This window comes from Martes martes (assembly GCF_963455335.1).
Source record: "Martes martes genome assembly, chromosome: 12".
Classification (NCBI taxonomy): Eukaryota; Metazoa; Chordata; class Mammalia; order Carnivora; family Mustelidae; genus Martes; species Martes martes.
The window spans coordinates 72,733,114-72,758,925 of NC_137900.1; the positions used below are offsets into that span (position 1 = coordinate 72,733,114).

The 25,812-nt window shown below is 42.4% G+C and overlaps 1 protein-coding gene across 1 annotated transcript in view; it reads right to left on the minus strand.

Moving 5' to 3' along the window:
* Nucleotides 1-24,956, minus strand: part of TMEM245 (transmembrane protein 245) — a gene marked incomplete at its 5' end in the record, with an annotated part of 96,748 nt that extends 71,792 nt beyond the window's left edge. The window contains 3 exons of the mRNA XM_080820134.1: nt 10,903-11,004; nt 12,579-12,696; nt 24,369-24,956. Coding sequence (XP_080676260.1) covers nt 10,903-11,004; nt 12,579-12,696; nt 24,369-24,956 — 808 coding nt within the window. The remainder of the gene's footprint in view (nt 1-10,902; nt 11,005-12,578; nt 12,697-24,368) is intronic.
* Nucleotides 24,957-25,812: the final 856 nt, after the last annotated feature.

Consider the following 25,812-nt stretch of genomic DNA (forward strand, 5'->3'; position numbering starts at 1 on the left):
GAAAAAAGACAGTGTCTTCAACAAATGGTGTGGGAAAATTGGACAGCCACATGCAAAAGAATGAAAATGGACTATTCTCTTATACCATATGCAAAAATATATTAAAAATGGATGAAAGACCTCAATGTGAGACAGGAATCCATCAAAATCCTAGAGGAGAACATGAGCAGCAACCTCTTTAACATCCGCTGTAGCAACTTCTTACTAGATTCATCTCCAGAAGCAAGAGAAACAAAAGCAAAAATGAACTATTGGGACTTGACATCAAGATAAAAAGCTTTTGCACAGAAAAGGAAATAGTCCATAAGACTAAAAGGCAACCTATGGAATGGGAGAAGATATTTGCAAATGTCTTGTCAGATAAAGGGCTAGTATCCAAAATCTATGAAGAACTTACACCCAAAAGAAAATAGTCCAGTCAAGAAATGGGCAAAAGACATGGACATTTCTCCAAAGAAGACATAAAAATGGCCAACAGACACATGAAAAAATGCTCCATATCACTTGGCATCAGAAAAATACAAATCAAAACCACAAAAACACCTGTCAGAATGGCTAAAATTAACTCAGGAAACGACAGATATTGGAGAGGATGCAGAGAAAGGGGAACCCTCCTACACTGTTGGTGGGAATGCAAACTGATGCAGTCACTTTGGAAGACATTATGGAGGTTCCTCAAAAGTTAAAAATAAAATTACCCTACGATGCAGCAACTGCACTATTAGGTATTTACCCAAAGGATACAAACATAGTGATCTGAAGGGGCACATGCACCCCAATGTTTACAGCAGCAATGTCCACAATAGCCAAACTATGGAAAGAACCTAGATGTCCATCGACAGATGAATGGATAAAGAAGAGGTGGTACACACACACACACACACACACACACACTCAGCCATCAAAAAGAATGAAATCTTACCATTTGCAATGACGTGGACAGAACTAGAGGGTATTATGCTAAGCAAAATGAGTCAGAGAAAGACAAATATATGATTTCACTCATATGTGGAATTTAAGAAACGAAACAGATGAACATAGGGGGAAGGGAAGGAAAAATAAGATGAAAATAGCGAGGGAGACAAACCATAAGAGACTCTTCACTATAGGAAACACACTGAGGGTTGCTGTAGGGAGATGGGTGGGTGGGGAGGTATATGGGTGATAAGCATTAAGGAGAGCACTCCATGGAATGAGCATTGGATGTTAGATACAACTTATGAATCACTAAATTCTACCACTGAAACTATAATACCCTATGTTAATTAAATTGAATTTAAAATTAAAATAAAATAAAATGCCAAAAAAAGAAAAGAAAATGAAGCTAATATACCAAGGATGAGAAGGCATTCATCAAAAGAATGTAAAGAATAACATTTGGGGCAGCAGGAAGTGAGTAGGAAGGCTGTTAAGTGAAGACACTAGCATGTTAAAGATAGTATAAGAAGGTCAGTGTGTCTGGAACACAGCTAGCAGGAATCTGGTATCGAATAAACCAGGCTGGACATCAAGAGCCAGATGATGCAAGTCACAGAAGACCATGGTAAGTACTTCAGGCTTTATTCTAAAAGGAGCAGGAAAGGAGTGAAGAATTTTAAATAGGATAGTATTTCTACTGAAACATTACTGAGATAATTGTAGCTTTATGTGTAATTGTAAGAAATGACACAGAGAGATCCTTTTTGCAGTTTCCCCCAGTGGTAACATCCTGCAACACTGACGCACAGTTCTGTGCTCGGGATTATCAGCACGGACACAAGATACAGGACAGGCTCAGCACGGCAAGGATCTCTCATGTTGCCCTACAGAAGCACACCCAGCCCCCAGGTTTGCAAATAAATGAATAGTTTTGAGATATAGAAAGATCGTTCTTGCTGTCTGGTCAAGAGCAGATTGGAGGGGACCAAGAGTGGGTACAGAGAGAGAAGTGACAACAATACTACAGGCAAGACAAGATGACGGCGCGGTCTGCTGCAGCTAGCAGGGGAAATGTCAGAAAAGTGGCTGCATTCATGCGGCACCTGGGTGGCTCAGTGGGTTAAGGCTTCTGCCTTCGGCTCTGGTCATGGTCCCCGGCTCTCTGCTCAGTGGGGAGCCTGCTTCCCCCTTTGTCTCTCTCTGCCTACCTCTCTGCCTACGTGTGATCTCTGTCTGTCAAATAAATAAATAAAAATCTTAAAAGAAAAAAAAAAGTGGCTGCATTTAAGAGGCAGGGAGTAGTCAAAGTGGACCAGACCCGATGATGAACCCATAAATGAAATGAAAGATGAAGGGTCAAAGGTAAGCCCCAAGTTTCCAGATTAAGGTTGTAAAGATAACCACGAGGGAATACCATGATGACAACGACAGAGGGGAAAGAGGAAGATTTGGACAGATTAACGTGCTTCTTTAGACTTCCAGAGAGAATTTTCAAAAACAAACTGATTACACCAGAGACAAGACAGGACTTGGCTTTCTGCGCACCTGAGAGAGGTTTCTCGGGCTCCACTCAAGAGCAGAGGATGGAAATGCCTGATGACTGATGGCCTGGACAGCAGAGCACAGAGCAGAAGCAGAAAAAGACTTCCGGTCAGAATTCAAACGAAGTGTTCTCCCTGATGTAAGATTAAAGATGAGTCGAGGGTCCTAAATTACTAAACCCACCTCTTCACAAGCAATTTAATCAAGTAGTGACTCATCTTTGAGAGATTCTGAAAAATGAGTCCCTTGTATTAAGTCGCTCTGCAGTAACAATGTTACAGCTCCTCAACTATGGATTTTCAGTTTGGCTGCAGTTTGACATATTTCTCAACACTAAGTCCTCATTCACCAAACAGGCGACTAGGCTACACGCTGACATAAGAGCCTGAGACCCAAGTCCCAAGCTCAGTCTGATATTTAGATTATTAGTTATGAGTCAGTAAGTGAGGAGCTCATGTAAAAACAGGCATAGCATATTTGAGGAGCACAGAAGAAACCTAATCCATGCTTGGGAGGTCAGGGAGGGGCCTCCAAGGGCCTGACAAGAATGGTCAAAGATACCACCCTTATAATCCATTTCAATATGTTATCCAGATTTTAAAAAGACACAGGAAGTCAATCTTGGAGGGGATGAGAGAGGCTGGTGTCTCAGAGGTAGGCAGAGAAAAGATTTTCCAAAAGACTAATAAAAAAGCAGGTGTAACAGAATGTCCTTTTCAAAGGCAAGGAAAAGCAGAATGTCCTTTTCAAAGAACTCTAAGAAGCTCAATGAGGCCAGGACAAAGGCTGCGATGAGAAGAGGGAACAGACGCAAGGACGCAGAGGGAGAACGGAGGGAGATCGGAGCATCTCACATTCACTAGGCCCCCGGGCAGTTCCGCCTGTGCAACCTAATGGCTGGGAGCACAGGTGAGGAAACGAGACCGTCCAGGTTCAAATCCCAGGTCTATGCCTTACTAGCTTGATGACCACGGGTAAGTCACTCAAAATCCTCATGTATGGGGGCGCCTGGGTGGCTCAGTGGGTTAAAGCCTCTGCCTTCGGCTCAGGTCAGGATCCCAGGTCCTGGGATCGAGCCCCACATCAGGCTCTCTGCTTGGCCAGAAGCCTGCTTCCTCCTCTCTCTCTGCCTGCCTGCCTGCCTGCTTGTGATCTCTGTCTGTCAAATAAATAAATAAAATCTTTAAAAAAAAAAAATCCTCATGTATGAAATGGGGCTTATATAAATTCCTATTTCATGTGGCAGTTAAGTGAAATGATACATATGAAGTAATCAGAACAATGCCTGGTGTGAAGGGCTTGCTCAAAAAATGTTAGCTATTGCAAAACTATTGGTTTTGGTAGTATAAACTATGAGATAAGCCACTAGTACTCCTACAGTATTTGTCGTGCCTATCATCCCCTTTCTACTTCATTTTACAGCCATTTTCCTAGATCTTATGCCCTCAGCACACATTTCAAGATCTCCCCACAGAGTTATGTGAAATATCTTGCATCCAGTAGGCACTGACAGACTTGAGGAAAAGTTAAGACCAATTAATTAAACCTTCACAATTATCACTTAAAGACTCTCCAATTTGCTGACATCACTAAAATAATGCAGTCAATATTCAATGAATCATAGCTAAAATCAATGAAAACTACGCAATATCATCCTCGCTGATGCACAAGTAATTAGACAAATTTTTTTTTTAAAAGATTTTATTTATTTATTTGACAGAGAAAGGGATCACAAGTAGGCAGAGAGGCAGGCAGAGGGAGAGGGGGAAGCAGGCTCCCTGTTGAGCAGAGAGTCCAACGTGGGGCTCGATCCCAGGACCCTGAGATCATGACCCGAGCCGAAGGCAGGGGCTTAACCCACTGAGCCACCCAGGTGCCCCTAATTAGACAAATTTTTAGAGTGTCTGAAATTTCGCGAAGGAATGAAGAGTAGCACACGGGGAAAATGCAGAGTGTCTGACGATTATGGATGTAAGATTTGACAACTGTTCTTATTCATCAAACTGGCACTTCAATCATTTCTGCCTTAGTGATATCCTCCCGCACTTCAAAAACCCCAAGGGTTCTGGCAGAAACGATGAATAAACACACAAGAATGCCAGGACAGAGAATCTAGGCAAAGTCACGGTACTAGAAAAGAAGCCCCAGCTAAAAATAGACACACAGACAAGGGTACATAATCTTGGGACCTAAGAACCATAAACAAAAAAAGGAAGAGCATCCAAGGTTTCAAGTATCCGTCTACCCAGGGCAGGACCAGGGTCAGGCGCAGGCCCAAATAACATTGATCTACACAAGGCCAAACAAGCAGGCCACTAACATTAGCAGCCTAGCACTAGGGTACAGAAACACATGGTCTGGCACGTAAGACACTGATCACATGTTCACACAGTGTCTGTTAATATGGCCAGCGCAACAACGGGCAGAATAACGTTTCTAATACCCGGAGGATGATATATTTCGAGAACAGCCTAAATGAGGAGATACTCGATCTCCTTAGTGCTTGTTCACAGTGATAGTGGCAGATGCCAGAAATACATCCAAGGATACTTACTGGAAGGGGCTCTACCACATACCAAGTAAAATCTCCCCAGCATGCAAAGCTCCCTTTGAAGAAGGCTTCTGTTTCCATCACTAATGTGGAAAATATGCCTCCTCAATCGCTTCTAGTATCACTTAACTCTACTACGGGTCAGTAGCAAGGGCTCGGATATGGACAAGTAGGAATTTCTGTAGGCCTATTTAACTGACTGTGTCAGACTGGGCAGTAACAGATGAGAAATAAGAAACTCAGTTTGTTCCTTTTCTTTTTCTAGTTTGGGCTCAATTGGACCAAACTTGTTCACTCATATTACATGTTATCCCAAATGATTAAGGCAACTACTAAGCCTTCCCTGCCAAGGTATTTCTGATCATTTATAAACAATCCCCGGCATTTGGAGGAACAGACCCAGTTGTACTTGCCCATACTTGTCAGACTGGGTGACCAGGTAGTACAAGTACATATGGTGCCTGTTTGCCTAGCTTTTGAAAAAGCACTTCTAAGTGTAAACTTACTCAGAGTAAATGGCTTTCTGAGTCTCCATTTCTTCATCTGTAAAATAAGTACCAATCCCACAGGATTATTAAGAAAATTACATAAGATAACATGTTTAAAGAGCCCAGCAGGGCCTCACTTATGGTGCAATTATTAACAATGCGAGTGTTCTTTCCTCACAAGCCAAGGGCATACCCTGAAGTTGGACTTCAGGTTTCTACCAACTGAGACATGATCCAGGAGGCAGAGAAGCTAGTTCCTGAACTTGTGGTAGGCTAACAGGGCCCACAGGTAAGACTGAGGAGCTCATTACTATAACTGAGTACAAGAGAGATCAGCAGTCACTCCCTTTTCAGAATGACTGACACTTGTTCAAAGAGCCTGGTGAAGGGGAAGAACACCAGGCTTAGGGTCAAGGACCCTCAATTTTAAATATTAGTTCTGGGGGGGCCTGGGTGGCTCAGTCGTTAAGGGTCTGCCTTCGGCTCAGGACATGATCCTGGGGTCCTGGAATGAAGCCCCATATCCGGCTCCCTACTCAGTGGGAGGCCTGCTCCTCCCTCTCACTGCCCCCCTCCCCGCCTGTGTTCCCTCTCTCACTGTCTCTCTCTGTCAAGTAAGTAAAATTTTTAAATCAATTAATCAATCTTCATTCTATCAGTTGCCTGTGTGAGCAAGTTACCTAAACTCTAAAATTAAATGCCTTCATCACCAAAATGGACATATCCACTTTCAAATGTTTTTTGGTGGGGGGAAGGTTGGGAGTTATTTACAGATTAAAAAGTACATTTTGAAAACAATAGGCACTTAACAGTGTTTCCCTCCATTATCTTGGAGTTCCAGAAAATGCCAAGGAAAAGTTCCCAAGGTCTATGAGAAAACCATAGAGTAAGGCCCCTGGGTTCAGAAGGAATCACTGAAACTAACTCCATAATGATCCATAAGAAGAGTTTTCCAGATCTAGGAACTAAACAACCTTCATGCTTTGATCCAAAGCACTAATCCTGTGAATCCAGTGGGACTCAGGTCCTCCAATGGGACATTGGAAATGATAAGGAAATAATAAGTGCACACATTGCCATGGCATGAATTAAAGCCTTCCTGTGCCTAAGTATACTATAATGACATTTACGGGACAGAACTGAATATAATACAAGCGAAAGGTTGTCCTGATATTGACTAGATGGTTTGGGTCCTGATGCCTAAAAGAAACAAGATTCTAGAGGCAAGAAGATTCAGAAATTTAGGGGAAAAAATGTTTAAAAGGGTTATTTTATGATGAAGATTACCTAGACTAGAAATCTGTAAAAGGACTCTAGACCAAGAATAATCAAGGCAGCTGGATGACTCAGTCGTTAAGCATCTGCCTTCGGCTCAGGTCATGATCTCAGGGTCCTGAGATAGAGCCCTGGATTGGTCTCCCTGCTCAGCGGGGAGCCTGCTTCTCCTTCTCCTATTCCCTCTGCTTGTGTTCCCTCTCTCGCTGTCTCTCTCTCTCTATCAAAACAATCAATCAATCAATCTTCTAAAAAAAAAGAATAATCTATTTGGGGGCACCTGGGTGGCTCAGTCAGTTCAGTGCCCAAGTCTTGGTTTCAGCTCAGGGGATGATCTCATGGTTTTGGGATCTGGTCCCAGGTCAGGCTCCAAAGCTCAGTGAGGAGTCTGCTTGAGATTCTCTCTCCCTCTCCCTCTGCCCCTCCCTGCACTCACTCTATCTCTTTCTCCAATAAATAAATAAATCTTAAAAAAAAAATTCTGAAATAGACTGGAATGAAAGTAAACAAAACAAAACAAAACCAACATTTCCAAATCTGTTCTCAACATGTGTTCTGTGTCCCTGTGATTTCCTTCCCTGTAATAGTCTAGAATACAAATACCAGAAATCTGGCTGGCATGCCAGCACAACACTATGCTGGGTTTATCACTGAAAATAATCATCAAACATGAAAAAGAATAATGGTAAGAATCAAACAAGGCCTTTTTTCTCCCACAGCTCAAAACTTGGTCTTAGAATCCCGCTGCACAGCTCCCTAAGCTGCCATCACCAGATGACTAGAATTTTTTTTTAAAGACTTAGAGAGAGAGAGAGAACGAGAAAACAAGCAAGGCAGGGAGGGGCAAAGGGAAAGGGTGAGAAAAACTATCAGACTCTGCGCTCAGCAAAAAGCCAACACAGGATTCAATCTCACAAGCATGAGATCATGACCTGAGCCAAAACCAAGAGTCAGAGGTTTAACTGACTGTGCCATCCAGGAGCCCCATAGCGGACTAGAATTCACACCCAAGAAATCCATTTTAACCTACATCATTCATATACTTGTAGCAACATACTTACTTAGCCCTGGACAAAAGTAGTCAAGATGAGAACACTGTCCTTAAGAAATTAAACACCGAACTACCGTAAGATCCGGCAATTCCACTTCAGGGGATTTATACAAAGAAAACAAAACCACTAACTGGAAAAGATTTATATGGCCCCGTGTACATTACAGCATCACTTAACAATCGCCAAGAAACGGAGACAACCTAAGTGTCCATCGATGGATGCATGGATAAAGAAAATGTGGTATGTGTACACAATGGAATATGAAGAAGAAGGAAGAAGGAAGAAGAAGAAGAAGAAGAAATCCTGCCATTTGTAACAGTATGGATGGACCTTCAGGGCATTATGCTAAGTGAAATAACTCAGAGAAAGACAAATACCATATGCTCTCACTTGTATGTGGAAACTTACACACACACACACACACACACAAATGCACACACACACACAAATGCACACTAAGCTCACAGATATGGAGAATAGATTGGTGATTGCCAGAGCTGGGGTAAGAGATAGGAAAAAATGGGTGAAGGGGATTAAAAAGTACAAACTTCATTACAAAATAAGTCATAGAGATGTCACGTACAGCATGGTGTCTAGAGCAAGCTAATAATACTGTACTGCATATCTGAGAGTTGCCAACAGAGGAGATCTTAAAAGTTCTCATCGCAAGAAAAAAAATACTTTTTTGTAACTATGTAAGGTGACGGATGTTAACTAGATTTCTTACAATCACTTTTCAATGTGCTGTTCAAACATCAAATCCTTGTTGTACACCTGAAACTGATTTAATAATATACATCAAATATATCTCAGAAGTAAGGAAGGAAGGGAGGAGGAAGGGAGACAGAGGAAGGAAGGAAAGGAAAGGAAGGAAGGAAGGAAGGAAGGGACTTTCTAGATAAACAAAAAAAAGAAAACCATCCTGGGAGGAAGGGTGAGGGATAAGCTGAATTATCTGAATCATCACTATTAGCAGAAAAGGGGTGGGGGGGAGAGGAGATAAAGGTACCAAGAGGAACAAGTAGTAACCACTAAGCTTTCCACAATAGCTGTCAAAACAGGAAGTTCTCGTCTACTGGTCTGATACAGAACCACAGAGTCCAACAGATTGTGACCAGGAAGACAGGCCGAGCAAAGAAAATCTAGAGAGAGAGCAAAATAAAATCTTCCTTATTTTCCACTGTCACAGAGATAAGGTTTCCAAACAAAATAAAAACCAAAGAGCAACTTAATTAAAAAACAAAAACAAAAACTATGAGGTAACTGTACCAAACACCTTGCGACTGACACACAATGGAGAGGCTAAGAGTACTGCTGTAGAAGAATGCTGGTCACGGAAAGATGCTCGTGACACAGAGTTTAAATGTCGATCACAAAGGAGAACCTTTACTATGAGCCAGTTTTCCTGTGTTTTAAAGTCTGAAGGCATAGGAGTCTTAAGGCATTAGTTAACATTTAGGTGGAGAGTGAGATTTTGAATGATTTTTATTTTTTTTGTTTGTTTCTCCAACTTAATGACAACAAAATACCAGGGAAATTAATTTTTTTGAAAAATGTGCTGCAAGTAGGAATTTGCTTTTACTTTATGTATAACCCTCAGAAAGAAGGAACACATGTCGGTTGCTGTAGAAACTGTGTGCTGCTTAGATCGACCTCTCCAGTCACAGCTATTTCCACAAGGATGGATAAGGAGAGGTCCAGTCTGATGATCTGAGGACCATTAATATCTGGCCACCCCACACCCGACCTTACAACTCATTAGAAACCTGTATCTTTAACAAACTGTTTCTGGATATAAATCACTTGCAACCAGGATATTTAAAAATACTCCTTAAGAGAAAATGGTGTATTCGGCTTTTACTGAAAGTTCCAGCCAGAGCAGCCAGGCCAAAAAAGAAAACATGTGAATTAGAAAGTAGTAAAACTATCTTTTTTTCACAGATGACACGATCTTACATATGCATGATCCTACAGAAGCCATAAAAACTATTAAAGCTTATGAATAAATTCAGCAAAGCTGCAGGACCCAAGATCAATCCTGAAACTGGCAACGGTGTTTTTAGACTGGACACCAGAAGCACAAGCAACAAAAAAATTGGAAAACTCATAAAGATGTAGAAATTAAACAATGCAATTCTGATTAACCAATGTGTCAAAGAAGAAATCAAAAAGGAAATCAAAGAGTATCTTGACCCAAAGGAAATGGAAACACAACAAACGAAATTTATGGGATGGAAAAGCAGTTCTAAGAGGACAATTTAGAGTGGTAAGTGCCTACATTAAGAAAAAAGATCTTGGGCACCTGGGTCGCTCAGGAGGTTAAGCACCTGCCTTTGGCTCAGGTCACGGTCCTAGGGTTGTGGGATCAAGTCCTGCATCAGGTTCCTTGATCAGCAGGGAGCCTGCTTCTCCCTCTCCTTCTGCCCCTCCCCCTGCTCGTGTTCTCTCCGTCTCTGTCTCTCTCTCTCTCTCTCAAATAAATAAAATCTTTAAAAACAAAGAAAGAAAGAAAGAAAAGATTTCAAATAAATAACCTAACTTCATGGCAAGCTGCTTAATGGATACAGGTTTTCCTAGTAAAATGTCTTAAAACTAGATGGAAGTAGTAGTTGAACAACAATGTAAATGTACAAAATCCACATTTAGAAAGTTAATCGTTAATTTTATATGAATTTTTTAAAGATTTTATTTATTTGACAGAGAGAGAGAAATCACAAGTAGGCAGAGAGGCAGGCGGGTGGGGGCGGGGGGGAGCAGACTCCCTGCTAAGCAGAGAGTCCGATGTGGGGCTCAATCCCAGGACCCTGAGATCATGACCTGAGCCAAAGGCAGAGGCTTAACGCACTGAGCCACCCAGGCGCCCCTAAATTATACCTTTAAAAAATGAAAAAAAGGGCGGGAGGAGTCAGGCACAGTCTTAAAACCTAAAATATTTTAAATATGTTATTTTCTCTTCAGAAAATACCACAGATTTTAAAAGAGATTTAAAGCACTTTCATCATTGCATGTTTTTTCAATAAAGCTATTTTTTCAAATACTTCTTAAAGTAATATTAACAGAACGCCCTATTTCTTACCAGAAGACTCTTTTCCATTCTGTTTCTCATAGAGGGTGCCCACAGACATCAGGAAAACAATAACCAGGAACACCGGAATTCTCCATGAGCCAGCCAGGGATGCTGAAAATTTATTAAGAGTTAACATTTTTAGTTAAATTAAAATCTAGTGCTTGTCTTTAAAAGACTCAATTTATTCTTAGCAACAGTATCTGAAGGTAGAAGTTAGACTAGGGGAAAAAAAAAAAAAAAAGACCAGTAGACTAACAGAACAATTTGGCATAGATGTCATTAACAAAATTATTTCACAGGGAATAAAATTTTTTTAAAGGTCATAAGACAAATGAAACCTCAGTTCAGGACTCCTCTCAGTTAAATCCCGCCCTGCTCTGAGGCCCGTGGTCTAAAGGACTGGGTATGTGCCAGCCTACCCTGAATGGGCTTCTACCACCTGAGGAATCAGGTCTGTTCTAAGGCACACCAGTGTTGAGGACAAACCTGAACTCAAGCCTTTTGTTTAACACCAAAATGACCTGCATCAGGCACAGAACCTAAAGTCATGGGGCCTGACTTCATTTCCTGAAAATACCACTGGGGGTGAACTTCCATCTCTCAAGAAATGGTGAAATGGCCCCAAAGACCACTACAAAAAGCTTCAGTGTATCCTTAATGTAGAGGGCAAAAATGCTAACATTTTTGGCCCCTACGTATAAGGCATTTGTGTTTCCCTGAGTTGATCTAGAACCTCCTGGACTGCTTGTCTCCCTCCGTTGCCTTCCCCAAATTCAAAATGAGTCACATCGGACTCATCAGGGGATCTTGCTAAAATATAACATCCTCCTTTAGGGTTCCAAATCAGCAAACCTTCTTAGAAAGTAATGTTTTGTTCCACATCAGACTCTACGCAAAGACCGACCTTCAATCAACCCTGATTTTTAACCAGCAGCTCTAAAAACTACTTTAGATAGGCTAATTACTGCTCTAGATAACTGAATTTTGTTTTTATTTATGAGAACCTAATGCTTCCCTAAGCTTAAGACCTGGAGACAAGAGTCCCTGAAAAAAAATCACCCTACAATATCCTAGCAGGTACCCAGCTAAGAGTAAAGAGTCCCAATTAACAGGGAACTCATTATTTTGAGCAGCTGACACTGATCATCCTGACGCTGAACAGATCTGTCTCCCTGAAGCTACTCATTGCTCTGACACCTCTCCCTCATGGTTACAGAGATCTGTTTAAAATGCCCTTTCACAGGACAGTCCTTCAAATACCTACAACAGGCTTCCATATTTTATCTCCTCCTTCCCTCCACCCATAGAGCCCAGTCCCCTTCTCTCATCCTCAGTAAATACCTCTGGTTCCCATAACTGTTGCTCACACACTTGACTGCTTAGCTATATCCTCCTTAAGTTTGACACTCAGAAGTGTCCATGGTGGTGCAAGGGTGCCCTACTTTTTAAGATGTATTTATTTTTAAAGGACCTTTTGAAAATGAAGATTCTATATAATTAAAAAACAGACATGTTAAAGCATAACATTTGTATTAAAGATTAAAGAAGGATTAAAGCACATTTTCTAAAGATCATTTTAAAGAATGTTAAATGCAATATGTAACACTACACAAAAAATTCACTTCAGTTCACAGGATCAGCCTCTGCTGATCTTAAGCTAGACTTTCTTAGAAAAAGGGACCCACCTAAATGAAAAAGCAATATAATCCAGACAGGAATTGAAACTGCTCTCAAGTAGCGTTCAGTGCTTGCATTCCACTTGAATGAAACAGTCAACACATAGCCAACTACCAACGTCCAGATCTTAAACGAAATAACAGACACAGTTGTAAATATATACACATGAAAATAAACATATAATCATACAAAAATCTGCAAACATGTATATAGCAGGAGAGCTGTGGATACAACACAGATAAGATGAAGGTGGTCGTGCTAAACACGTATACTTTCCTCTTCTGTGTAGATAAATCAGGATTTGAAATAAACAAGCATTTGAAATCCAGCATATGTAGCAATGTTGTTGTTGTTGTTATGATTATTATTTGACAGAGAGAGACACAGAGAGAGAGGGAACACAAGCAGGGGGAGTGGGAGAGGGAGAAACAGGCTTCCCGCCGAGCAGGGAGCCTGATGTGGGCCTCGATCCCAGGACTCTGGGGTCACGACCTGAGCCAAAGGCAGACGCTTAATGACTGAGCCACCCAGGAATCCATGTAGCAATATTATTTAAAGAGTCTCACAGTGCCTGGTTGGCTCATCAATGGAGCGTGTGACTCTTGATCCCAGGGTTGTGAGTTTGAGCCCCACAATGGGTGCACAGATGACTTAAAAATCTTAAAAAGAGGGGCACCTGGGTGGCTCAGTGGGCTAAAGCCTCTACCTTCGGCTCAGGTCATGATCCCAGGGTCCTGGGATCAAGCCCTGCATCGGGCTCTCTGCTCAGCGGGGAGCCTGCTTCCCATCCTCTCTCTCTGCCTGCCTCTCTGCCTACTTGTGATCTCTGTCTGTCAAATAAATAAATAAAAATCTTAAAAAAAAAAAAAAGAACAGTCTTAACAACAAAAAAATACCATATAGTTTTAAGATATGTTGAAGTTCAAAAGCTATTGTATACATAAAGATGCTTAAGATAAAAATATTCATTTTTAAGCTATGGACTTAAAGCGAGAGCTTAATATGGTGGAATTCCTCAAGTTTCTCTATACATTAATATTTTAAAAGAACAACAAAAAAGAAAGCTTCCCCAGGGCACCCGGGTGGCGCAATCTGTCAAAGACTCTTGGTTTTGGCTCAGGTCATGATCTCAGGGTCCTAGGATGGAGCTCCATGCTCAGTATTCAGTCTGCTTGACATTCTCTCTCTCCTACTGCCCCTCCCACTCATGCTCACTCTGTTTTTCTCTCAAATAAATAAATTAATCTTAAAAAAAAAGAGAGAGAGAAAGAAAGTTTTCCAAAAGAATCAGGTTAAAAGATTCTATCACATCCTATGAACTATGCTTGTTAACTGTGAAAATAATTTTTTCTTTTTTAAGATTTTATTTATTTATTTCACAGTCAGACAGAGATCACACGTAGGCAGAGGCAGGCAGAGAGAGAGGGGGAAGCAGGCTCCCCACTGAGCAGAGAGCCCGATGCGGGGCTCGATCCCACGACCCTGGGATCATGACCTGAGCCGAAGGCAGAGGCTTTAACCCCCTGAGCCACCCAGGCGCCCTGAAAATAATTTTCTTAACAAGCTAGGAAGAAGGCAGCCATGTGAAGTGTGACCCCTGAAATAATCTAGGTAACAGATGGTTAACCCTAGTTGAGCTGCATGCACAGCTCAAGAAGTGTAGCTAAAAGAAAAAAAATTACCAGAGGAAGAACTGCAAGAGCTGAGGACAAAGGAACCACCAGGGTCCCCTCCTCAGTTTTCCCTCCACTAAACCAAGGGCTCTAGCACTAAAGAAATACCTGCAAGAGCCTACACAGAAACTCTCTACTAACATTTATGAAAGATGGAAGGAATACATAACCCACAACCATGTGAGCACCAAGAACCTATTAAAAGAACCTGAGGGTACCTGAGTGGTGCAGTTCGTTAAACGTTTAATTCTTGGTTTCCGCTCAGGTCCTAATCTCAGGGTCTTAAGATCAAGCCCCACGTCTGGCACCACACTCAGTGTGGAATCTACTTGAGATTCTCTCTCCCTCTCACTCTGCCCCTCCTGCTCATGCACACGCTCTCTCTCAAAATAAATGAATAAATCTTTAAAAATAAAATAAAATAAACCAACCTGAACCTTGGGGAGGGGAGGCAAATTAAAACAAACAAAAAAACCCCCACAACTTTGTTACGTCAGAGAATGAAGAAAAAGAACTAATTACTACAAAAGAGTGGGGGGAAAAACTATCTCCTACTTTATTTGGGTCATATCAACCAATAAAATAGTCTTTTGGTCTTAAAACGTTCACAGCTTCTGCTGACGAGATCGGGTGCATTCAGGGTGGTATGGCCCTATGTTCACAGCTTCTGACCTGAGACTTCAGCTTTGGAACTTTACTAAATAAGAATAAATTCTGAAAAAGCCTTTATAACAAAAGCTCATAAGAGTTTCATTTAGAATAGTGAAAAGTGGATAATCTAATAAGACCAACAATTGGGAAGTGAGTAAGGAGGATTTACTCAATAAAATGTATGCAGCCATTAAAATCAGGTTTTTTTTTTGTTGTTGTTGTTGTTTTTTAAAGATTTTATTTATTTATTTGTCAGAGAGTGTGAGCACAGGCAGACAGAGAGGCAGGCAGAGGCAGAGGGAGAAGCAGGCTCCCTGCTGAGCAAGGAGCCCGATGTGGGACTTGATCCCAGGACCCTGGGATCATGACCTGAGCCGAAGGCTGCTTAACCAACTGAGCCACCCAGGCGTCCCTAAAATCAGGTTTTTTAAACAAAAACTATATAGTTAGAAACACTCCTGAGATATTCTTAAAGAAAAAGCAAAATACTAAAATCACATACGTTTGACATGATTGTATCTACTGTGTGGCGGGAGGTAAAGGAAATGTTCTGAGAAGTTAGTAGTTATATTTTTGTGGTGGGATTTTGGTTTCCCTTTTACTTTCTTGTGTATTTTCCAAAGAGCCCTTAATGAGCACTAATTATCTTATCATGGAAAGGATATTAAAATATTCTTCCTTCAGCAACTCCAATAGATGAAATATCAAGAGATCTTAAGCCCCAGATAATATGAGCACCTGGGAAGTGAGACCACAGCGGCTTCAAAACAGTTCAAGCCTGCAGAACCACACAAATTTAACCTGGGAATTCAGAGAATCTGAGGTAGGGCTGTAGAGCTCAGACCAAAATCTGAGTATAATAATAGTACATTTATATAACACTTACTATGGACCAGACTCTGTTCTAATGCTTTATATATATATATTATATATATATATATATGAACTCATTAAATCCTCATAACCTCAGGAAATCAGTACTATTACCATCCCCATTTTACAGATGGAAGAAACTGAGACTTCAGAGGCATGACCTCCTCAAGGTCACACAGCTAAAAAGTGACAGAGCCAGGATTAGAACCCAGGAATCTGGATCCAGAGTCTGCTTTCTTAACAGTGAGAAGAAAGAAGGGTGTGTGCTAAAAAAAAAAAATAAAGATGAACAGCCGCTCCGGTATTCACAAGCAAAAATAAAAAATAAAAAAGTCTGTTTTGGTGACTACAAATTGCTGAAATAAAAAATGATCCTCAGTACGGTCCGTTTTCAGTGGTTATGCCATACACGGGTTACCAGCCCACCCCACGAAACATTTAGTCAGTAATTCAGGTTAGAGACTAGAAGGCTTATTAATTGAACTCCCAGGTTACACAAAACTGGGAACAGTCAATAAAAATTGAGATGACTGTAATGATTCAAAATGATGTTCTGAAGCTAGAAAAGGACTAATTAAAATAAGATTAGGGGCGCCTGGGTGGCTCAGTGGGTTAAAGCCTCTGCCTTCGGCTCAGGTCGTGATCCCAGGGTCCTGGGATCGAGCCCCGCATCGGGATCTCTGCTCGGCAGGGATCCTGCTTCCTCCCCTCTCTCTCTGCCTGCTTCTCTGCCTACTTGTGATCTCTGTCTGTCAAATAAATAAATAAAATCTTTTAAAAAAATAAAAAAATAATAAAATAAAATAAGATTAAATTTAATAGAAAGATCCAAAATTCTGCTCTTAGGTTCATAACTCAACCGCACAAGTATTGAACAGAAAAAGGACAGCTAAGCTACTTTCCAGTTCAGTGAGTCAGGAGTATAAATGGTGTGAGTGCCTCGTAATAACGCTCATATCAGGAGACATGACTGTTTCAATGACTTTTGCACTACTGAGCCACAGCAATAAAATTCAGACTGGGAAAGGAAAGAGAAATCACAACATAGGAGATACAAATATACATGGGGAAGAAAAAATTGCTTAGCTTAGAAAAGAGAAGGAAATATGAAGATTTGATAACTATCTTCAAATAGCTAGGAGAATGTCTTCTGGGAGACACATTCACCTTAATCGCCCATGGTCCTGAGCAGGAGAAATATGTGGGAATTAGGAAGCAGCACATTTCAGCTCAATATGACGATAAATTTTTCTAACAAACTATAACTGTCTAAAAATGGAATATTTTATTTGAGCAAAAGCTGTCAGGGATGACAAAGTAGGAGAGTCTGCTCTCAGTGAGACGCTGACCTAGAGGATCACAAAAGGCGTATCTTTTCATACTTTAAGCCTATAATGTTTTAAAACTGATCTCCAATAAGTTTCTGATTCTTACCTGGACTCATAAGGAATCAGTATCACCTACAGGGAGAGAAAAGACTTCATATTTCAGATTTTTTAAGGGAAAAGCATGGTCTAAAGAGAAGCACATATTTTCACCTAGTAAACCTGAAACTCATGGATAACCTCATTTCAGTTTAAAATAACCACTTATTAAGCGCGCCTGGGTGGCTCAGTCGGTTACAAGCCCGATTCTTGATTTCGGCTCAGTTTGTGATCTCAGGGTGATCGGGCTCTGCGCTGGGTGTGAAGCCTGCTTAAGAGTCCCTCCCTCTGCCCCTCCCCGACTGCTGCTCATGTTCTTTCAAAAAAAAATAAAATAACAACTTATTAAATATACTCCCCAATTCCACTTCTAAACTTGGTTTACAGAAGCACTACAGACTGTGCAGAGAGATATGAAAATGTTCACTATGGCAGCATAAAATATTAAAAAATTAATAACAACCTAAATGTCATTTTATAAGGGACTCTTTAAATAATGGTACCTCAAAAAACTGAAATAATTATTCAGACTTTCAGAGGTGTGATGAATATCTACATTCAATGACACAGCATAAATGCATACATGTGTAAACTTACAATAGTGAAAATACACTTGCCAAAATATTTAAAAATATTATCTCTGGATGGTTGGATTTCTGGAGGTAATTTGTTTATTTCTGTTTTTCTTCAAGTGCTGAATTTTCTAAGACTATTATCTTTATAAATAGCAAATTTTTTAACTTAAAAAAAACCTCTTTTGGCCTATGGATTTTTTCTTTCAATATTCTGGAGTGTCTCCTCAGAAAAGATTCACAGAATATTATTAATTCAAAAAGCATGACCATTTGTAAGCACCAGAGATTTTTTGCTAAGCCATATTATACAAATTATCAATGTTTAAAAAATGTTTATCAGATTATCCTAATACAAATTCTGAGCTATAATAATCTGATAGGGACACTTCCTAAAACACCTGGAAAAAAGTTTTTTATACTATAGTATTATTAAAAAGAAAGAATTTTATCTAGAAGTGCTAACAAGGAAAGATGTTCTCTAACACAACGATAAAGAGTATGGTGCAAACTTATATATATCTATATGTTACCAATTTTTGTTAGGTAAAACAAAACCCTATACTTTATATGTTCACATAAGCATACAAATAAATTTAGAAGGTTATTCATCAAACAGTAACAGTAACATCTACAAAGTGGGAATGGTGGCAGAGAAAAGAAATTATTCACTTTACCATACAGACTTCTATGCTGCTTAAATTGATTCTTATGTAACAAACATGTTTTACTTGAATCAATTTTTGAAACTGCTAAATATTCTTTAAAATGACTTTACCAAAAATAAAGATTTGTACTTTCAAATTTCATACATAATTTCTAGGATGGATTCCTACAAGTGTGTCTTTAACAGCAAACCTGTTCAAGTATGAATTTTCTTCCAGCCATAAATCGATGAACCACAGATTATAAATAAGAGGTCATACTTTCTCAAATTTATGTTCTTTAAAACAATGTATCCTTCTCAAATACACATTCAATACTCACTTTAAAGCACCCATGTGCACTAGATACCATATAAGATGCCCCCTAAAAACTGGCAACATTTATTTAGCACTACAAGCAAGCTAATAATCCAATTTCCTTTCATCTGGCTAATTAACCACATACACTTTTCTGATTAATTAAAATATTAAATGCATTAGTAGACTTTGCCTTTGAGATTGTTGTATTCATCATCACTTGGGAATTCACCAGAAAAGCAACTTGGCTTGCTGCTATTGCAGGTTTTTGTGAAACAGCTTCCTAAGTCTTACCGAGAGAATAAAAGCACAGAGAACAATCCCAACTGCACAAACGTACAAATCTCAATCCATGGTCGCTTCAGGTACTTCAGCCCCCTTTAAAACAGCTTTACTCTAATTTGAAAACTATACTCTTTCATGGTGTGGCAACTTAGAGTCGAGAGGCTTTTATAATCAAAGTCTTAGAGAAAAAACCTAAGCACTGGAAATGTTCCTCCTCACAGATGCTCGGTGAGCAAAAACGCACCTAGGAGAGGGTTCAGAAGTGGGATGGAGGGGGCCTGGCTGGCTGACGATGTGCACTTGCTAAGAGCCTTTTGAGCAGCACTGACAAACGCTTCGGAACCGCACGAGGAACCATAGAAATCATCCAGGCCAAACCCACACTTCACCAACTGGAGTTTAGTAGCTCAGAGAAGAGTTCTGGTCAATCCACGGTTACGAAACAAGTTACTAACAGAGCTCGGTTTAGAATTTACGAGCTCGGTTTAGAATTTACAGTCTCGGGGCGCCTGGCTGGCTTAGTCAGAAGGGCAAGCGACTCTTGATCTCAGTTCGAGACCTATGTTGGGCAGAGAAATTACCTACAAAATAAATTAAATAAATATAATTTACAGTCTTCTCACCTTTCTTCATACTTCTATATAAAGTAAAACGAAAACAGTGGGATCGGGGACCACGGAGAAATCAAACCTATCACTATTGCAAAAACTGTAAATGGTCTCCAAATATTCTAACATGTCTGAACTAAGAAGGAGAGGAAGATCAAAACACTCCCAGCAAAGGGGTGGGGAGGGTGGGTATTAGCTTTTTTTCAGTTTTATCTTGACAACTCCACATCATGGGAAGATGCCTAGGGCCCCAAGGACTGTGTCACATGTGAGCATGGTGCAACAGGTGATTTTTTTTTTAAGTGTTTAGAAACCACTTACTAAGTCCATACAAAATTCTAGCATTTGAAACCATTTAAAAGAGCTACTCACACTATAAATGACTAGTCTGTACTTGTAAGCAGGACAGAGTGTTAGGAGACTGAAGAAGCCACAAGAGTGAGGTGAAAAGGAACTGAACTAGAAGGATAAACTAGCTAAACAGGAAAATACAGGTACTGAAGCCACTACAAAGGAAAACTATTTCCAAACCACTTAGAAATAGCTGAACAGATACAAGGATAAAAGAATAGATGACCAAGGTCACTAGATGACTAGAATCCAAGGGCCTTTGGGGGAACATCCGTGGTTAGTCCAGTCCTGATATTCTTTTATGTTTCTTTCCCCCAAATAATTAAAGTCAATTTTTATTTTAGAAAGTTAAATTACGGGGCGCCTGGGTGGCTCAGTGGGTTAAAGCCTCTGCCTTCGGCTCAGGTCATGATCCCAGGGTCCTGGGATCGAGCCCTACATCGGGCTCTCTGCTCAGGGGGGAGCCTGCTTCCTCCTCTCTCCCTCTCTGCCTGCCTCTCTGCCTACTTGTGATCTCTGTCTGTCTAATAAATAAATAAAATCAAAAAAAAAAAAAAAGAAAGTTAAATTAAAACATTTAAACACAATATAGAGGCGCCTGGGTGGCCCAGTGGATTAGGCCTCTGCCTTTGGCTCGGGTCATGATCTCGGGGTCCTGGGATCGAGCCCCGCATCGGGCTCTCTGCTCAGCAGGGAGCCTGTTTCCCCCTCTCGCTCTCTGCCTACTTGTGATCTCTCTCTCTCTCTGTCGAATAAATAAATAAAATCTTAAAAAAAAAAACACACACAATATAGTGGGGGAAAACTTTTAAAAATCCTTACCAAAGGTTACTCAGAGAATTCTGATGACAAAAGGACTTCAACTACTGACAGGTCTGCTGAACAGCTCTTACTGACAGAATAAACAGATCAATCTCTAAGTCAATCGCTACACCAACAAAATTCCTCCCTCCTTCATAGGACAATCGTGAGAATAAAGCAACACCCATGAAAGCACCTAATCCAGCACCTGGCATATGACAGATGCTCTAAAGTTGGATCTTAAATGGATGAACTGTCGGCTCTCCAAAACGCAGATTTGCTTATATGTGACTTTTCTCCCTGCCTTTCCCATCTACGTCCCTCTTCAGCAGCAGGCTCAAATTTACAAGTTGTCTAGAAAACATGGACTCTTTTTCAGTACCAGCCAGCTCTGCTTGGGCTCAGAGAACCAGAGCGACGGTGAACTATGAGATAAAAAAGTTACAGAGTGGGCCCCTTGCCCAGTCACCCGACATGCCTCCACTTCATGTCAAGCTTTAATCAGCCCTTTTGGCTGAGAGCTGAGGACACCCTGTCTCTGTTTCCCAAGTACACCTCACCCCATCCAACCACCCATGCCTAAGTGCTGCTTCAAGAAAGCACAATTGCAAGCCTCATTTCTCTCAAACTCAGATCAACCTGGGGGACCTTCTCATTCAATTTAACCCCCTCTACCACTCCCATTCACTCCTAATTAACTCATACGGTTTCTGTTATAATGGTTTTGTTTCCCCACCCCTCTTCTCCCATGCCCCATCACTGCAGTCAAACAGCTGTTTCAAGCCTTTTAAAAATCATTAATTAACTTGACTACCCTAACACCCATTCCCTGCCACAAAATCAATATTGGCCCTTACTTCTCTTCCACTCATCCTCAACTCAGATTAGAGTAGTTAAGTAAAATACAAAAATGAGGGTTTCTCCTCTGTAAAGAGATACACAAAATGACATACATGCAGCTACAGGCACTTCCCCACTGGTACTTAAATTCCTCATCTCTTTTCACTGAGGGTAACTAGAAGAAATGCCCCCACTTTCCACTGATCCTGAAGTATGAAATTACACTATTCACACATTAGTCCTTTTATTTTCCAATTTGCTACAGTTTGGTGGATACCCTATTTGGCCTTGCCTAAAATAATTTACACTAAATTGCAGTATCAACAGTAAAAATGTCAGCAGAAACTTTACACGTGTCTGCCTCTGACAAGACTGAATTTCTTGGATAGAAATCAAGTCACTGCATTTATATTTCTTTCTTTTTTTTTTTTTTAAAGATCGTACTTATTTGACAGAGAGAGATCAGAAGTAGGCAGAGCAGCAGGCGGCGGGGGGGGGGGGGCAGGCTCCCCGCTGAGCAGAGAGCCCCATGCAGGGCTCGATCGCAGGGCCTTGAGATCATGACCCAAGCCGAAGGCAGAGGCTTAACCCACTGAGCCACCCAGGTGCCCCTGTATTTATATTTAACAGCATTCAGTATTCTGCCTTGTATGAGCCATTCAATCAACTGAACTGTGCAACAAGGTAAAGGAGAAATAGCACTGAAGGTATAACAGGGCAAAGGAGACATGGCGTACTCCATAAAAGCAAAGCATGACTTTCTTCACATTGTGTGACTTCAGGAACAACCACACTCTCTGTGCCTAAGAAGCCTCTCCTGAAAAGTGGCAAGCACCTGGCAGTAAAAAGTATATAAACTCCGGGATCTCTCCCATCTGACAATCCAGCAAGCCCTGTGAGTTCAAAGGTCATTCCACATCCCTCCTTCCTACCACAATTGAAATAGCCCAGGCCACTTAGAGGCCAAAGCTTGTCTGTCTGATCACACAGAGACTGCATCCCAAAATTATGGACGAGGGGTTCCCATGACATGTCAGGGCTGGCCCATGACATGCGTGTGTCTTCTCCATGAGAACATGTTCACATACAATTATATGCACTTTGAAGACAATGCCTGCATCTTATTCCTTTAAAACCTCTACACAGGGGTGCCTGGGTGGCTTAGTCCTTAAGCGTCTGCCTTCGGCTCAGGTCATGGTCCCAGGGTCCTGGGATCCAGCCCTGCATCAGGCTCCCTGCTCAACGGGAAGCCTGCTTCTCCCTCTCCCGCTCCCTCTGCTTATGTTCCCTCTCTCACTGTGTCTCTCTGTCAAATAAATAAATAAAATCTTAAAAAAAAAAAAAACCAACACAAAGCCTAGTATCCATCAACATCAACACGTTCAGTCACGTTTTAATGGAAAGTGAGAGGTGGCCGTGATAGAGCAAGGGAATACAGGAGTTCTGGAATCAATCATCACTCTACAAATAACCTTGGCAAGTCAAAACCCTGTTAGACACATAAGGGGAATTATTTTGCAACTTGATGTCAAGGCACACTGAACACTGACAAAAGCAAATAAAATTATTCTTTTTTTTTTTTTTTTAAAGATTTTATTTATTTATTTGACAGACAAAGATCACAAGTAGGCAGAGAGGCAGGCAGAGAGAGGAGGAAGCAGGCTCCCTGTGGAGCAGAGAGCCCGATGCGGGGCTCGATCCCAGGACCCCGGGATCATGACCTGAGCCGAAAGCAGAGGCTTTAACCCACTGAGCCACCCAGGTGCCCCCAAATAAAATTATTCTTAAAGGGTATTATTTATTGACAAATTAGCCTTATTGACAAAATAGCCAAATCAGTTTGACAAATGTGCATTAAACAGCCACCTGTTTTTAACAGTCCTCAGTTAAACAGCTGGGTATTAATTGGTCTACAATCTAGTCTGAGTTAGGAAGTATGCCCCTAGATTATCTTCAAAATCCCTTCCAATTCTAAAGTTCCCTAATTTTCTAAGAAAATAAGCTCAGGGTGATCCAAGAATCACAAATGTACCACTCCTTCACCCAGCCTGCGTCAGTAATGCAGGCGGGAGGCGAAGTACTGTGGTACAGCTTTCCCTCCGCAGGTGGTTCCCAAGAAGTAGACTGTGGCATGAAGCAGGCCCAGGGACCTCTCGTCTGAACTCAGAAACTGCACGGGCCTTTGAAGAATGCTTTGTTTTAAGACTTGAGCAGCTGGAGTCAACCGCTCCCTTCCTTGTCCCTAACTAGCTCTGGCCTGCCTGGTTGGAAAAAAAAAAAAAAGAAGAATTAGAAGTCACCTGTCCCATCTGCAGAATGTCAAGCTGGACTAGGATCCGTTAGGTCCCTTCCTGCTGCCATCCAGAAAAGTCCCCTGTGAGAACTGAAGATGGCCGGGGCCATCACCACCCTGCCACTCCTCTGGCCAGGGGTAAATTCAAGTCCACCCGCCCATGCTCAACTCAACCTGCAGAGCCGCACTGCGATTCCCCCCACCTGGGGACACGTCCCCCATAGAGGGTCTATTAAGATGGGGCCGGGGGACAGGGAGGCTGCTGCGAGCCACACCCGCTCTCTCTTTGGAAGGAAGCGGGCCGAGTTCTTCAGGGGCACGGGAAGGAGGGCGGAGACTTTGGAAGGTCCCGGCACTGGTGAGGAGGAGCTGCAGGACGGCACCGCCGGGAGTCAGAGGTGTGTAGTGGGGGCAGCCGCGCGCCCGCCGGGCCCACGGACGGAGGCCGGGCCGCCGCTCACTCACCCACAGGCTGCTGAAGTAGTCCAGCCCGCGGCAGATGAGCGCGCCGACGTGGGCCAGCAGCACCTGCACGCCCAAGTAGCTGCCGAGGCTGTAGAGGCCGTAGAGGAGCGGGCCGCCCGCGCCGAGCAGCAGCAGCAGGCGGCGGCGGCGCAGCGCCTGCTCGCCCAGGGCCTCGACGCCGTAGTCGGCGAAGCAGAGCGGCAGCAGCAGCGCGGCCAGCACGATGGGCGTGTGCGCGCGGTGCAGGCGCTGCAGCCAGTGGCGGCCCAGGCGCGTCAGCGAGCTCTTGAAGGGGTGCAAGAAGGTGCCGCACAGCACGGCCCACAGCAGCGGCCGCAGGAAGGCCTCCAGGATGAAGTAGACGAGCACGGCGGCGCCGCAACACAGGCACACGAACAGCACGGCCCCCGTGTTGTAGAAGGCCTGCTTGATGGGCTTGTCGAAGCGCAGCGCCAACGCCGGCGTCCTCGGGGTCTCCCCGCAGCAGCCGCCGCCGCCTCCCGGGCCCACCGGGCGCGGGACGCGCAGCACCCGGCCCGGGGAGCCCCGGGGACTGGGCGCTTCGGCAGGGCCGCCGCCGTCAGCCATGGTGGCACCCCTGCCGCCGCCAAGAGGCGGTACTGGGAAGCCGAGAGGGAGGCACCGGGGAGAGGCAAGGCGCACCGCGCGCAGCATTATGGACGTTGTAGTTTCTAGCTGGGCACCCAGCGCGCACAAGACCCTTAGGGAACTACAACTCCCAGAAAGTCTGGAAAGAGTTCTTTCGCACCCCGGGTTCCTTCGCATATTGGTCCCTGCAGATGCAGGTAACAGGTTTCTAGGCTCAACATCTTCCAGGAATGGGGTGCAAAAATGTCCCTTCACGCATTGGTTAAAGTCAACTTTTCAGGAAGCGGAATTCCCAAAGAGGCACTATATTCGCAGATCGAAAAAGGCTGTACTTTAGAAACCCCGGAGTGGCAAGGATGGGCCGGGTGTTGGGGGGTAGTACTTAAGAAAGACGGATCCCCACATTCAGTTCTCCTGATTTATTTAAGCAAAGTGTTTGCTCCCGTGCAGTACTTAAATAGCGATTACCATACCGCAGACCCTGTTCCAAGTTCCTCATTCATTGAATCCTTTGAACAACCCTCCAGTTATTATCCCCACTTTACAAAAAAGAAAACTAAGGCACAGAGAGGTTAAGTACCTTGCCAAGGTCACACAGCTACTGAGTAGCAAAGGCATCATTCAAGCACGGAATCTGACTCCTAAGTCTGTCTTACCTGCTATACTAATTGGTCTGACTAGTTATCTTTGGCATGTTCTTTAAAGTTCCCCAGTGGACTATGAAGTACAGCTACTGTTGACATTGGGGGCAGGTGTCATGTGAGCGAATCTAAACTAAAAGAGCTCGAGATCAGATTCTCAAACTGCTGTTTCTTTTTGAGACCCGGGGTCAGAT